At 38.1% G+C, this 13,240-nt stretch overlaps 1 protein-coding gene across 2 annotated transcripts in view; it reads left to right on the forward strand.

Annotated features, from left to right (window-relative positions):
• GRID2 (glutamate ionotropic receptor delta type subunit 2) overlaps positions 1-13,240 on the forward strand; it is a 677,499-nt gene that overhangs the window by 401,780 nt on the left and 262,479 nt on the right. For both annotated transcript variants that reach the window (XM_059471361.1, XM_059471362.1), the window contains one exon: positions 10,347-10,552. In XM_059471361.1, coding sequence (XP_059327344.1) covers positions 10,347-10,552 — 206 coding nt within the window. The remainder of the gene's footprint in view (positions 1-10,346; positions 10,553-13,240) is intronic.

Consider the following 13,240-nt stretch of genomic DNA (forward strand, 5'->3'; position numbering starts at 1 on the left):
TGGGCAGAGTGATTGAGCTGCAGTCCCCGCACACTGTTGGGTTTTATCTCTGTGGTGTATCAACAAGGGAGAAGCTTTTGCAATTTGTGTTTTACTCCTGGGCAGTTTACAGCTCACTGTATTTTTCAGGAAAACAATGTAGATACTTTTCTGTAGCAGTGAATTCTTTATGAAGGAATCAGTCAATCGCTGCAAGAACATAGTTGTGAATCTCGTGCAATTTACAGTGTAGGTATCTCTGCATTTCTAAGATGAAAGACAGAAAGTCGAGCTGTTTGGAAACATTAAAAATAAATGTTTTGTTGCTGCTAAAGTGGCTAGATAGATTCTGCTATCTTCCCATTGAAAGGCTGAGGGAATAAAACTTTTTCTGGAGAATTAATTTTATCTTCATCCCAATTCTTTTATTGTGGTGATATTAACATTTTAAAACCCTTCTGTATTTTTTATTAAAAGAAAAAAATCTTTTTTTTTTCTTTTAATATAAAATTAAAACCCCACTTCTCTTTCCTGGTTTTTGGCCTAACCTTGTGCATTTCATCCCAGCATGCTTTTGGTATGCAGCCATCACTGGAGATCTATGAAATATTTACTGATTCCAGAACTAAGATATCTTTCCTTACAGTTTTTTGACCTTCCAACTAATACTGTAAATATTTGGCAATGGATATTTGCCATTCCCTTAGGCGTTATTTTAATTTTAACTTTTGTAAAGAAGAGAGAAAAAGCAAGCTTTAAGGCTATGAAGGGGATTTGCTCTGTGAGGCTGAAGGAGGCATTCCCACAGGAAACAAGTTGTTGAAGAAGTAATTGTCAAGACTTGGCTGGAGCAGAAGGGAGGAGGTTAGCAGTAAGAAAGACTTTAGTCGGCATCTGTCTTGAAAAACTTCCTCATGGATCTCCCTTCTTGCTCCTTTATCAAATACAGGGGTTTCAGATTAGTTCCACACAAGGAAAGGATGAAGGCAGCAGTGTGAGGTACCTGGCCAGTAGAAGGTGTCTCAAGCTCAGTCTGAGAGAGGATTTTGCAGAAAGAGACAAAATAAAATAGAATCTTAAGGCGAGCGCAGTGACATTTGCATTATGGAGAAGTTCAGTCTAAGTAAACAAGTCTGTGAAACTATGAAGATAAAAGAGCATTATTCCCCTCCCTATCCCAGAAAGGCAGTGGTTTTCAAATAAGTTTGAAAATTTAGAATTGGAGTGCTGTTCTTGGAAGATCCCAGCAAAACAAGGGTTATACCTGAAATCTGACAGGCTGAGCTGCTTGCAGAAAGGCTACCCTCCTGCATTTCAAGAGGGTGAGATTCTGAGATAATGCCCATCTCTATGTATGGGCCCCAAATTCCCAGTATTTCCTTTAAAAGCAGTATAAAATAAGTGGTCCTGTGGATCTCTTTCCTGCACATATGTTTTCCAGAAATAAATATGATGACCACTGACATAGATGTGCTTGAAACCATAACATTTTCTAATTGTTTTAAGTTTTAATGCAAGTTTAATAAAGACTCATAAAAGAATCATGCTCTCTTTAATCGATTGCAAATGCTTATAATTACCCTGAGGCTGTTTTCAGCTGCTTGATGACTATAATATTCTCAAGTCTGTCTCCAGACAGTCTTAAAACTGTTTATTACTCATCTGGCTCTTTGCCAGCTTCCCGTACTCATTTGCTTCACTGTGCCTCAATAAACATGTAATTAATTCAGGATTATTACTGAACCTTTTTTCTTTCCCATTAGTATTTATTACGTCATTCAGATAAGGAAAGGAGCATTAATTTTCATCTGTGTAACTTTAGTGTGTCAGGTGAGAACTTCTGTCACAACTTGCATTTGCTGATTGACTTTACTACTGCAAATTGAGTATATCATTTGGGCGACCCTAAAATGATTCAACTTCTGAATTAGTCTATAAAGTTTCTGTAGTGGAAAAGTGGGCGTGCTTCTACTTTTCGGCCACAGAACACTTGGAGCAATGTATTGCAGGAAGTATAAGGGAATATGTATGATAAGAGAGTGTTTGTCACTCCCTCATGTTGCAGTCCCTAGGGAGGGGATGGACAGAGTGTTCAAAGGTTTTTCCTGACAGTCCCATCTTGTGTTAACAAGCTGGTGCCAAAATAAAACTGTAGATGTTCTCCCAATATCTGTGCAGTGGGAAAACTCTGTAAATTAGGTGTTATTTTGAGGTTTTGCAGAGGTACAAGATTTCATTTGTAGATGCAACCTGCATCAGAAGAACGGTGATTTATTTAAAGAATAATTGAATACCTGAAGCTTGTACTGATATCTGCCACTGTTTGCTAAATATTTTTCAACTCTCAAGACGTTGCTCTGTCTTCTCAGAAGTATTAAGTTTGTAAGTTTATGATTTGGCAGCTAAATAAATGAACAGTAATCATATTAGGAAACTTTTGAGAGAAGTAATTTTTGCACATTGAATTGAAGAAATTGTATCACCATTGGGAAAAAAAAAAGCATGAATTTGGCACAATAACATCATAAATGTCAATTAATATCATAAATTGAAAAGCAAACTTGTCTGTGAGAGTTTTAACCAGTCAAGAAAAAGAGGAAGCAGAGAGACGGGAAAGAGCTAGAAAATATTTATAGCAGTATTCCTAAATCTTAGCTTATCAGCTTCACTTTTGTAGGTTCTTCACAGCACCAGTTCACTCAATCAATATTCCTCTTTCTATACTGTAAGGTTTTAATCAACTGGCAATGTTCTTTGGGAAGAGACTGATGCAGAGTTGGAGAGCAGTTTGTCCTAAGAAAGTTTATAACACACATCAATCATGGAATGGTTTGGGCTGGAAGGGGCCTTAGGAACCATTCAGTTCCATGGGCAGGGACACCTCAACTAAACCAGGTTTCTCAGAGTCCCATCCAACCTGACCTTGAACACCTCCAGGGATGGGACATCCACAGCTGTGGGCCACCTGTGGCAGGGCCTTACCACCTTCATAGTCAATAATTTCTTCCTATATCTAATCCAAATCATCCCTCTTTCCTTTTGAACTCATTAGTCCTTCTCCTATCACTATAGTTCCTGGGATGGAGTCCTTCTCTGGCCCCCCTGTAGCCCCCCCCTCAGGTACTGGAAGGTTGTTATGAGATCTTCACACAAGCTTCTCCTCTGCAGGTTGAACCCCAGATTTCTCAGCCTGTCAAATATTCACCAATTATTCACTGCAAGGACGTTCTCTTTGTTGTTCTTTACTCTGTCTCCCTGGAAGGAGATGCACAGTTTCTCATGCTTATGAGAACCAACAGGGAGTAGCAGTGACTTATAGAGCAGAGCTGGTGAATTTTACAGACAGACTTATTAATATATATATATATATATATAGTTGCTATTTAATAAAGACTTTTATCTACACAGAAATATAAAGTTCTGTCATACAGGATTTATAATTTTTTAAGTTTGGCATGACTTGAAGGCGCTAGACAGGGAAAATTCATTTCTTTGCAAGAGGTTATTTCACTCAAAGGCAACCCATAGAAGCCTTTTGGAAATCTCAAATGCTAACTGTAGTCAAAAGGGAATTGAATGAAGAGATAGAAAGCGGGTTATACAGTCAAAAGTACATGGATAGAATATATTGCCATGTCAGCCTTCACAAGTGATCACAATCTGACTTCCTTTCTATTTTTTAAGAAGTTACAGTGACAGCAGATACTCTGAAGGATTAGTTCTAGCTTCATTCTTATTTATCTTTTTTATTCTTTGCTTTTTCCCTCTTTCTTTCCAATAAAAAAAAAGGAAAAAAGAAACTCAAAGGAAGCATCTTATGTCAAGCCTCAGTAAGGTTCAAAACTGAGGCATGATTTGAAACCTGCAACTGTTCATATCTTTCTCCTAATACAGATTCAGCTCCTCAAGACTATCTGTATTTGTTTTTGTTATTTAAAGGATGATTTCTAATAACTCATAATGTGACACAAAAGTAAGTAATGTAAATGACATTTGAATGAACCTTTAAAATAGGGACTATATAAACATTTCACTAGTCCTAAAATAGTTCATATCAAACAACAAAAATTGAAATCACCTGCTTATATTTTAATTTGAAATGGAAATGTCTTCAAAAAAAAAAAAATATACCAGATATTTTTTCTTTTTTCTCAGTTCAGTGATACTAAAAAATTTGAGACAAATTGGTGTCTTCTTTTCTATGTGTAAAATTTCAGAAAATTGCAAATAAGGGAGGAAAAGACCCCAGTCATTTGTGCCATTTACAAATGTTCAGTTTCTCCCAAGATATCTGCCCACTTCTTAACCTGCAGAAATTCTGATAATATAAATGAGATTTTGTATGTAATTAAGAATTTGGGCTTTAATTTATTTCTCATGAGTTTGAACTACTGCTATATTCTCTGAAGTTAGATCATCCAGCTGAAATTGCTCAAGTAACTTGTCCTTCTTAGTTTCAAAATGACAATATGAAAGAGCTGGGATGATTTTTTTTATAATTAATTTTAATTCGGTGGTACAACAAATTACATATAAGGTGGTTAATGTGAAGGAATCCCACTGCTGTGAAAATAAAATGAAGGACTGTTACTCAATCATCCTGCTAAATTTTTGTCTTCCTCTGTCTGGATCTTAATCATGTTAATAGAGATCAGCGTGTGCACAGGAAAGCAAACACTTTGCACAAGTCTTTACACTGAGCATGGGCACCATCAGAGTCCAGCTGGAGCTGCACACCTCCCTAGTGTACAGTGCATTACCACAGTTAATAGTTGCTGTCATGTTAGCCAGTGTTGTGGAAGAAGGAAATCACTGTGGTAGATTGTAAAGCTGTTCTTGATAAGAATTTGAACAGTGTTATTTGTTATACAATGGCTTTTCTCATCATCTGTACAAATAAAGTGGTCTTTTGTGCAGATCAGCCAGTGAATATTTATGGCAGGCACATTCACCTTTAGCTCCACAGCTGAATCAGTTGGTATTTATCAGCCAGATACTCTGAGGAGAATGTTCTCACGTCTGAAATGCCATCAGAGGGAGGATGAGCTAATGACTGTAAGCCAGGCTTGAGATAACAGAAGTGCACAGTGAGGGCCTTGTGATTTAGGTGGAACACAATGATACAGGTGGATGGATTAATTTATTACCATTAGTGAATAGTGCCATCTTTCTCATCTCCTGATAATAGTGTGAACTGAAAAAAAAAGCAAGAGCTTTGCATCTACTTGTAGATGTTTCTTTTTTAAAAGGGTGTAAGAGGTGTTTTAGCTTATGAGTTATTTAATATATGCTGTTCATTTTATTCAAGTTGTAAAATCCTTGCTGCATATGCATCCTGGTATTCCTGTATGAGATGCCTGAAAACCAGCATATTTTGTTCTAGGATGCCCTGATCATTAGGCTTTCTCCAAAATGGATTAGGGGACTTGCTCCCTCTGTATAAAACAGAGAGGGCAAAGAAAATTATGGGGGACCAGAGAACAAAAAAGTGAGAGGAGATCTGGTCCCATGATTAAACAAAGCCATGTGCAAGAATCATAGAATGTTCTGAGTTAGAAGGGACCCACAGGCTCATTAAAATCCCACTCCTGGTCCTGCTCTGAACAGCCCCACAAGTCACACCATGTGCCTGAGCTTTTCCACTAAATGGTTCTTATGGTTTATGTTAGGTCTGAGTGCTCCTGCCAGGCTGCTCATTTAAGAAAATTTAGACCCATAGTCTGTGAAGGGCGCTTTTCCTGAGCATGCTCTGTATTTAAGATACTCACATGTTTCTTGTGCTTTCTTCAGTGTCAAAAAGATTGTTCAGTGAGAAGAAGGTGTGTGAGTTCATGCTTCATTTCCTAAATTCTTTCTTAGATGGTAGCTGACGCAATAATGGCAAGTTTGGTGAAGCTGTCACCTGAATTCAGATCTCAGCTGGAGCAGTGTTATACTGAGTACCTGCAATTGAATATATCAGCCAGGTCTGCAGAGCTTCAGAGGCTCTGGGCCTGGAGCTCTCCTCTGCAGGAGGCTCTGAGCACAGCCAGGCTGGTGTGCCCAGTGCCAGACCAGCTGTTAACCACCACTGCAGGCCAGGAGACCTCCCTGTAGACCTCTGCCTTGTGACATGGTTTTGTATGCCCAGGAAGGACATTTCCAACAGAGACCTTGATAAATTTTTCTTGCTTTGTTTATTAGTATTTCCAGGCCAACTTCACAGCCTCTTAAATTGAGAACAGTTTTGGTTATAAGGAGAATGTTTCAGAATGCTTCTTTTACATTACCAGCCGGGTTAAACCCTCTAGATGATGCTGACTACAGAAGGGTACTCTGTTCTTGTGCACACATGTGTAGACTGGAAGTTATGGCTGTTCAGTAAAAAACAGGAAATGCAATGCTAAATAATAGTGGCATTGAGCTGGGAGACGAGGTAGCAACTTTGTCTTTAGCATTGATCTGTTTCTACATGCTAACTTTGGCTTTGATCACAAAGGAGGATAATTAATAATGGTGATAATGGGGAAACTCTTCTGAATTTCTGGCAATGACTGTGACTCATCTGATTTAAATAGAAAGTAGGAATGTGACTTCTGGCTGGGCAACAGGTTGGTTGGCTAGCAAATTCAGGGCAAGAAACACCTGTGTTCCAGATATGAACAGTCTTGTGTCTCCTCAGTAAAGCCATCTGTGCCACAGGTTGTTTGCCAGATTTTTCTGCAGAAGGAGTTGATCTATTAGAAAGATGATTCCACAGTTCGGCGTGGATATGTGCCACTTGCAGACAATCCACGCAGGAAAGATAATGCTGCCCATTCAGTGGCAGCATCTGTTCTTTGGCACACACTTTGAATATGATCACTGCTAGTGACTCACTGCTGAAATATTGGAAGCACCATCATGATTTAAATAGCATTTAAACTGCAGGGTGTATTGGTGTGCTTTCTGCTGTTTCACAGCAGCAGGTGAACGCCACCAATACCTCCGTTCTGATAAGGGTAAGCTGAGGTATAACCACAGTCTGTGTTTATTTTCTGCCATGTCTCTGTGTCGTACCCATGCCAAAGACACAAGTAATAAAGAAGTAGTAGGAATCCTGGTTTGGTACATTTTCCATTAGAATGGTGGTGTTTTCCTAATGATGCAATATAGATGGCACAGTTACCTAATAAATGTAGAGAATTTTGGTGTTGTGAGGTCCCCAGGATGAGGTGAGAGATGAGAATTTGACTCCATGTTCTCAGAAGGCTGATTGATTATTTTATGAAATTTTATTATATTAAAAGAAATTATATACTAAATCTATGCTAAAGAAAGAGAGAGGGTACATCAGAAGGCTAAATAAGAATGATAATGAAAGCTTGTGGCTGACTCCTCAGAGTCCAACACAGCTGATGGTGATTGGTCATTAATTAAAAACAACTCACATGAAACCAATCAAAGACGCACCTGTTGGTAAACAATCTCCAGACCACATTCCCAAGTAATCAGATAATTATTGTTTTCATTCTTTTTTGAGGCCTCTCAGCTTCCCAGGAGAAAATCCTGGGCAAAGAGGCTTTTTCAGAAAATATCATGGTGACAGAGAATAATACTGAATCTCTTTTGTCCCATCATTTAGTGAAGAATCAATATAATGGTTTCATTGTTTATATGCAGATCTTCATGGCAAAGAAAACCATTTGCTCCTACAATCTGACTTCTGGGTCAATGCAGAATATCAGTCAATAACTCCAGTGTGTTTATAACCTCAGATCAAATGACATTATGTCCTTGTTTTGAAAAAGGGCCAATGAAACTTTGTTTGGAAGTTCCTGCTCACCTGTTCTGGTGCCAGAAATATATGGATTTATGGGACAGATTTTAAGTCTTTACAAAGGCATTCATAGGCCAAGTAAATTTTCTTCCTGGTCTTTTGACAGCATATTTAGATCCCATCTACATATATATGCTCCTTGTGATTTTGACTCATACTGACTTAGGATTTTAACTTCAACTGGTCAGTTTTACCCATCATATGATTTAATTAGTCTGGATCCTCAGTAATCCTCAGAGTGTGTGAGCCTCAGGAAGTTTAGAATGAAGGGGTTAAAGTAGAAAGAATTTCTTTTATCATTTGCATAAAACTAGACATATTTGTAGCACTTCAAATATCTTGTTGGTATTTAAAGTGCCAAAAATTTCTAACAACTCTGATTAGATTGAATCTAATTTTCCTGATTTAGATATTAAATAGAAGCTGTAATTAGTATCTGCTTCTCTTATGGAACTTTATTTTTAGGGCATGCATGTATTTTATTCACAGTTAAACTATCGTACAAGTGTTTAGTAATACTGATATTTCGGCAGTGTCTAGAGAGTGAAGTTTTGGTGATGAATGTCTGACATAATAGCTTAAATGCCTAAAATACCATTTCTTTCCAGTTCATGGTATTTTGGAGCTCTAGACAGGAGACCCAGCTTGGTGATTGTGATGGACTTCCAGGGCTAACCCTGTTGAGTTACTCTTGTGTACTGTTTGATTACAAGCTGCTGTATGGCTATTTCTTCATAATTTGAAGCATCTCAGTAAACTGGGGCTGGAGGAGAATATTAGCATATTCTGTAATATTCTCTAGTTAGTTGATGCCTGCTGGATGTAGGCCGGGCATTTTTTCTCCTGTGCAGACTGAACTTTGTTTTCCTAATATTACTGTTTGTGGCACCCCCCAAGAGCAGAGGGCAGGGGAAGTTGGTAGGTCAGGACAAAAGTCTGAGTAGCCAAGCTGTTGTGAAAGTCTAATTGGAAGCTTTCTCAATTATAAGATGTCTCCTACAGACACATAAGAAGCCTGTAACTTCAGGTCTGACCATTCCCCTGGAAAATGAGGAATTGACACAAGAAAATTCTGAGCAATTCCCTCAGAGGCTGGATCTAGAACTATGCATCAAAGGGAGACCAGATTGAGTATTCTAATGGGAGAAATATTTTCTGGTGGATTTTAACCACAAATGCCCTCCTAAACCTGAGGAACCTTTATTTTTTTTTTGAAGAAATGTTTGAAGAAAGAAATTTCTACAGAAATTTCTGTTTATGTGGCAATGCTGATTTCCTTTCTTTTTCTCTTTTCCCTTTCCCACAGTGTGTGTTTCAGCTAGTGTATGTGTGTTGACTCTAGGGCAATTTCTTTGTCCCTAACTGAGAGCAGTTGGGTGTGTGGGAGGCTTGCATGCCAGGAGGGAAGGAGGGATGTCCTGCTGAGTGTCCTCTGGGACAGCAGGTCAGAGTGACTGCTGGAGGGGACAGTCACCTTGGGCAGCTGCTGGCTTAGCTCCTGAAAACAGCCTGAGCATCTGCAATGGTGACTAGGGGTCAAATAGTGAGGGCTCAGTGAGGCTGAAGGGATTTTCCTGAGGTCCAGGAGGCCCTGATCTGACTTGTGAAGTCATTGAATGGTTTTAATTTTTAAACATAAACATTGGAGTTTTAGTTAAAGCCATCCAAAAGAGCAAAGGGAAAGAAAAAGTCAAGCATGCTTGTGGAACAGTGCTGGAAAAAGCCCTTCCAAAGTCTTGGGCCAGCTACAGGCAGCATAACAATGTGAAGAGTACCCAGACATTTCAGTTTGGTAGACTATAAATATGTTACAAGCCAGGTAGTAAACTCAGTCAGCATTTTGCTGATCAAGTCTTCCTTTCTAAGTCACTCTTAAAGATGGGTTTACCCAGAGTGAGCCAGAAAGCTCTACAGGAGCAGTTTGCTGGGGAAAATGTACTAAACTCAGCCAGTTTATGAGATGAGACCAGGCAGTATCATTGCAACAACTGTATATGTGGCTTTTCTTTTGTTTTTGAAGAAAATAAATAGTTGTGAAGTTAAGAACAACATTAAGAGGTTTTTATGAGTGAACTGCCCAAGCTTCACTTAGATACATCAAGCTACATAGCATGGATAACATAGTTTTGAGTTTCACATAAGAAAACAATCTCCTTCCTGCCTTTCTCATCCTCAGTTGTCCTCCAACAACCCTTGCCTGAAGGAAGAATTGTGTGATGGTCACCGTGATCTCATTGCCCTATATGGATTTTAGTGTGAAAGTCCTTTAAGAAATATTAGGAACAAGTGTGATGGTTGAATGGCCAAATTAGGAAAATTTCCGAAAGTGTTTGTAGGTTTGTTTTCTAATGGCTGTTTTGGACAGTAGCTGTTGTGTGGCCATTCTTTCTCCCTCTTAGTACTTTAAGAACTGCAATGAGCATAGCTCAGGAAGAGGTTTATTGAATGTTAACAGAAAACCTGTAGGGATCTACCTGACATAAAGTTTCTGTGAGATAAATGGAACAGTTACTTGTGTCTTTTTTTCCACTTACCAATTAACATCTTGTTTGCCTTCTGCTTTTTCTAGATATCCGTGGAATACAAGAATTTTTAGACAAAGTATCTCAACAGGGAATGGATGTAGCATTACAGAAGGTAGAAAACAACATCAATAAAATGATCACAGGGCTCTTTGCCTCTATGAGAATAGAAGAACTGAACCGCTACCGGGATACCCTGAGACGGGCCATTCTCATCATGAACCCTTCCACAGCCAAATCATTCCTGACAGAGGTATGTCTTTAAATGACAGGTTGTCTTCTTGTTTTGCTGACCAACACCACAGCAGCCTGTCAAAAAGTATGGTTTATTTGACTTCATAATGGTAATAAAAATAAACTCAGGTAAGCCCCCCCAAGTAAAAGTTTAAATGTTCTCTATTCAAAGATCAGCATGCAAGGGTGTTTACTCATGCTCCTAAATGTGCATGTACATTTAAAGAGAGAACAAAAAAAACCTCATCTCGCGTGAGCAAAAGCATTTAGGAACTATACAGAAGAATTACCCCTCAGACTTCTGTTTGAAGCTCAAAGGTATTGTATTGCCATTGTGACCCACACTACTGAAATATTTACAATTGAAAATTTTCGTATTTAGAGAAATATAGATATTATATATGTATTTGTGGATAAAATGTATTTATCTAATAGAAATTCTGTTCTTTTACATAAAATGATGTCGATATTGTTGTCTTTTGTGACACTGAATAGTAATGAGAAGTAGTGGAATATATGGAAAATTTGAATTGCATGAAGAATTTGAGGTGATAGTCTAAAGTCATGGTTTCAAGCAATATGGACCAGATTTTCAAAAGGCTCTTAGGGATTTAGGGACAAAAGACCTGCACATTGCATTTGAGCATAAGTTGTGCAATCTTTTTAAATGAGTGGCATGGTTTTTTTTACATGGCACTGTGCTGTGTTTCAAATGTGGTTTTGCATGCGTGTATATTCTTCATTATCAACCACTGCTTAAAAATCTCTGTTTTGTTCCGTAGAAATACACTTTCTCTCTTCAATAATTTATCTTTGGATCTGTTTCTAACTTGCATTACTTTTCATCTGTACTTAGCTATTACCTTGGTCTTGAAAAATTCAAGCTTAAAACCTACTTCTGCGTAAAAAAGTACTGTGTATCCAGTCTCAAGTGAATGCCTTTTAGAAACATTAGCTAGAAGTTGGCTTTCTTGGTTTTTTCAAAGTTTTGTTTGCCCTTCGTTTGTTTTGGCTGGGTGTTTCACTGTCCTCATTACACACTTGAAGCTTGCTAATTCTGCGTAATGCGGGTCTGCTATTCTAAGTGTGTGTAGTGTTTCATAAGGTTTAAACAATTTGTAGGCATATTTAGATTGTTCTGCAGTGTTTTCATAACCCATTTCACAAGTGTTTTGTTTTTTGGTAAGATGCAGTATCAGATATTTAACATTGCAACTTGAAAGAAGAATGGTTGGGAGCTCAAACTACTATAACTCAGCAAAACAAAACTCCTGCTTTGTTCTTACAGAGAAACACTCTTTTAAAAAAAAAAGATACATTTTATCTATTGTTTTACCTACTTGGGCATAGTAACAAAGTCATTGTCATCTTTTGAAGGTGTTGCCAAGAAAGTAAAAAATTTACTTTAGAGTTCTTACTTTGGCATTGGCCACTCAAGACTTCAAAAACCAAAAGACCAGTAAAAAAAACAACAAAACCAAATCCTTAATCCGCCTCCCACCAAAACAATTCCTGTATTAAACACCACAAAAATCCTAAAAAACAAGAGACTCATAATGTTTCTCCTTTTGTGGTGTCTATAAGTCTACCAGGGAAGATAATTTTCTTCTTCTGCAACTGTGGTTCAAAGACTGTCACATCAGCTCTATATTGCAGGTTTTTTCCAGGATAGCAGCATTTATTTGGAGTATAATATGTGACTGGTAAATTTACAGGAGCGTCTTAATAAGAAGGGTTACTCAAATAGAAATGTGATTGTTGCCATAGCTTATTTATGTTAGTGAGGGGAAATGAACTAAAGAAGTGAGCTCCAACACAAAGTCTTTGCAAAAGAAGTTCGCAGGGGCTGCTTTTCAAATGGATATTAAAAACTGTTATTTTGAGTCAAAGCAGCAGCTGTTCTATAGGGGCAAAGAAATTATAAAGCTCTATGGACTGCCTGTGGGCAAAGATATTCCTGAACAATTTAATGATCTTGCTGTTTCCAAAACCTGTGCCTTGTGCATTGTTAGTTTAGGTGAGAAATACAGCATAACCTAGTGGATTTAGCTTGTAAACCTTGTGATTATAGTAAGAAAAAACTGCGTATGCAGAAAAGCTCTTTGGGCTTTTTCTGCCCAGTAGAAGTTTTTGGCTGCCTCACTGGATTCAGCTGTCTGCTTCTCTCCCCAGACCTCACATAATCTCTGCTGCTTGGTCCCTTCTTAGATGACTGCTCTGGCTGAACCCTGTCATTGTTTAGCTGAGAAGAGGGTTCATTCACTCTGCAACAGCTGTAGTAAGCGTGGTCTTGATTACTATGCAAGTAACAACTATTGCAGAGTAAATAGTCAGACACTGGCCTGTGTAAATAAGCAGTCTGTAAACTGGAGTTTGCTTGTGTAGAATTTATCTTTGTTCAGACTCTTTGAAATTCTGTGTTTGAAATATTTTTCTTCTTTCTTTTTTTTTTTTTAAAGCAGTATTGCTTTTTATGCTAGGCACTTCTTTCTCTCCACCTCTTCCATCTCTAGAGCTTGCAGAGAAGAGATCTGTACTTATACTCTTAATAAAATAGAGATTAAGAAGTAAGTACACTTCTCTGGCTGTGGAAATAAAAGCCTATCTTCTCTTTAAACACTGTGTATTAATTTGCCCTCCATACAGCATGGAAAGACAGGAAATTCTGGGAGCAAGTATCACAGTATTCCTCCTTTCTGGCTAAAGA

Source organism: Ammospiza nelsoni, chromosome 4 (assembly GCF_027579445.1).
Source record: "Ammospiza nelsoni isolate bAmmNel1 chromosome 4, bAmmNel1.pri, whole genome shotgun sequence".
NCBI lineage: Eukaryota > Metazoa > Chordata > Aves > Passeriformes > Passerellidae > Ammospiza > Ammospiza nelsoni.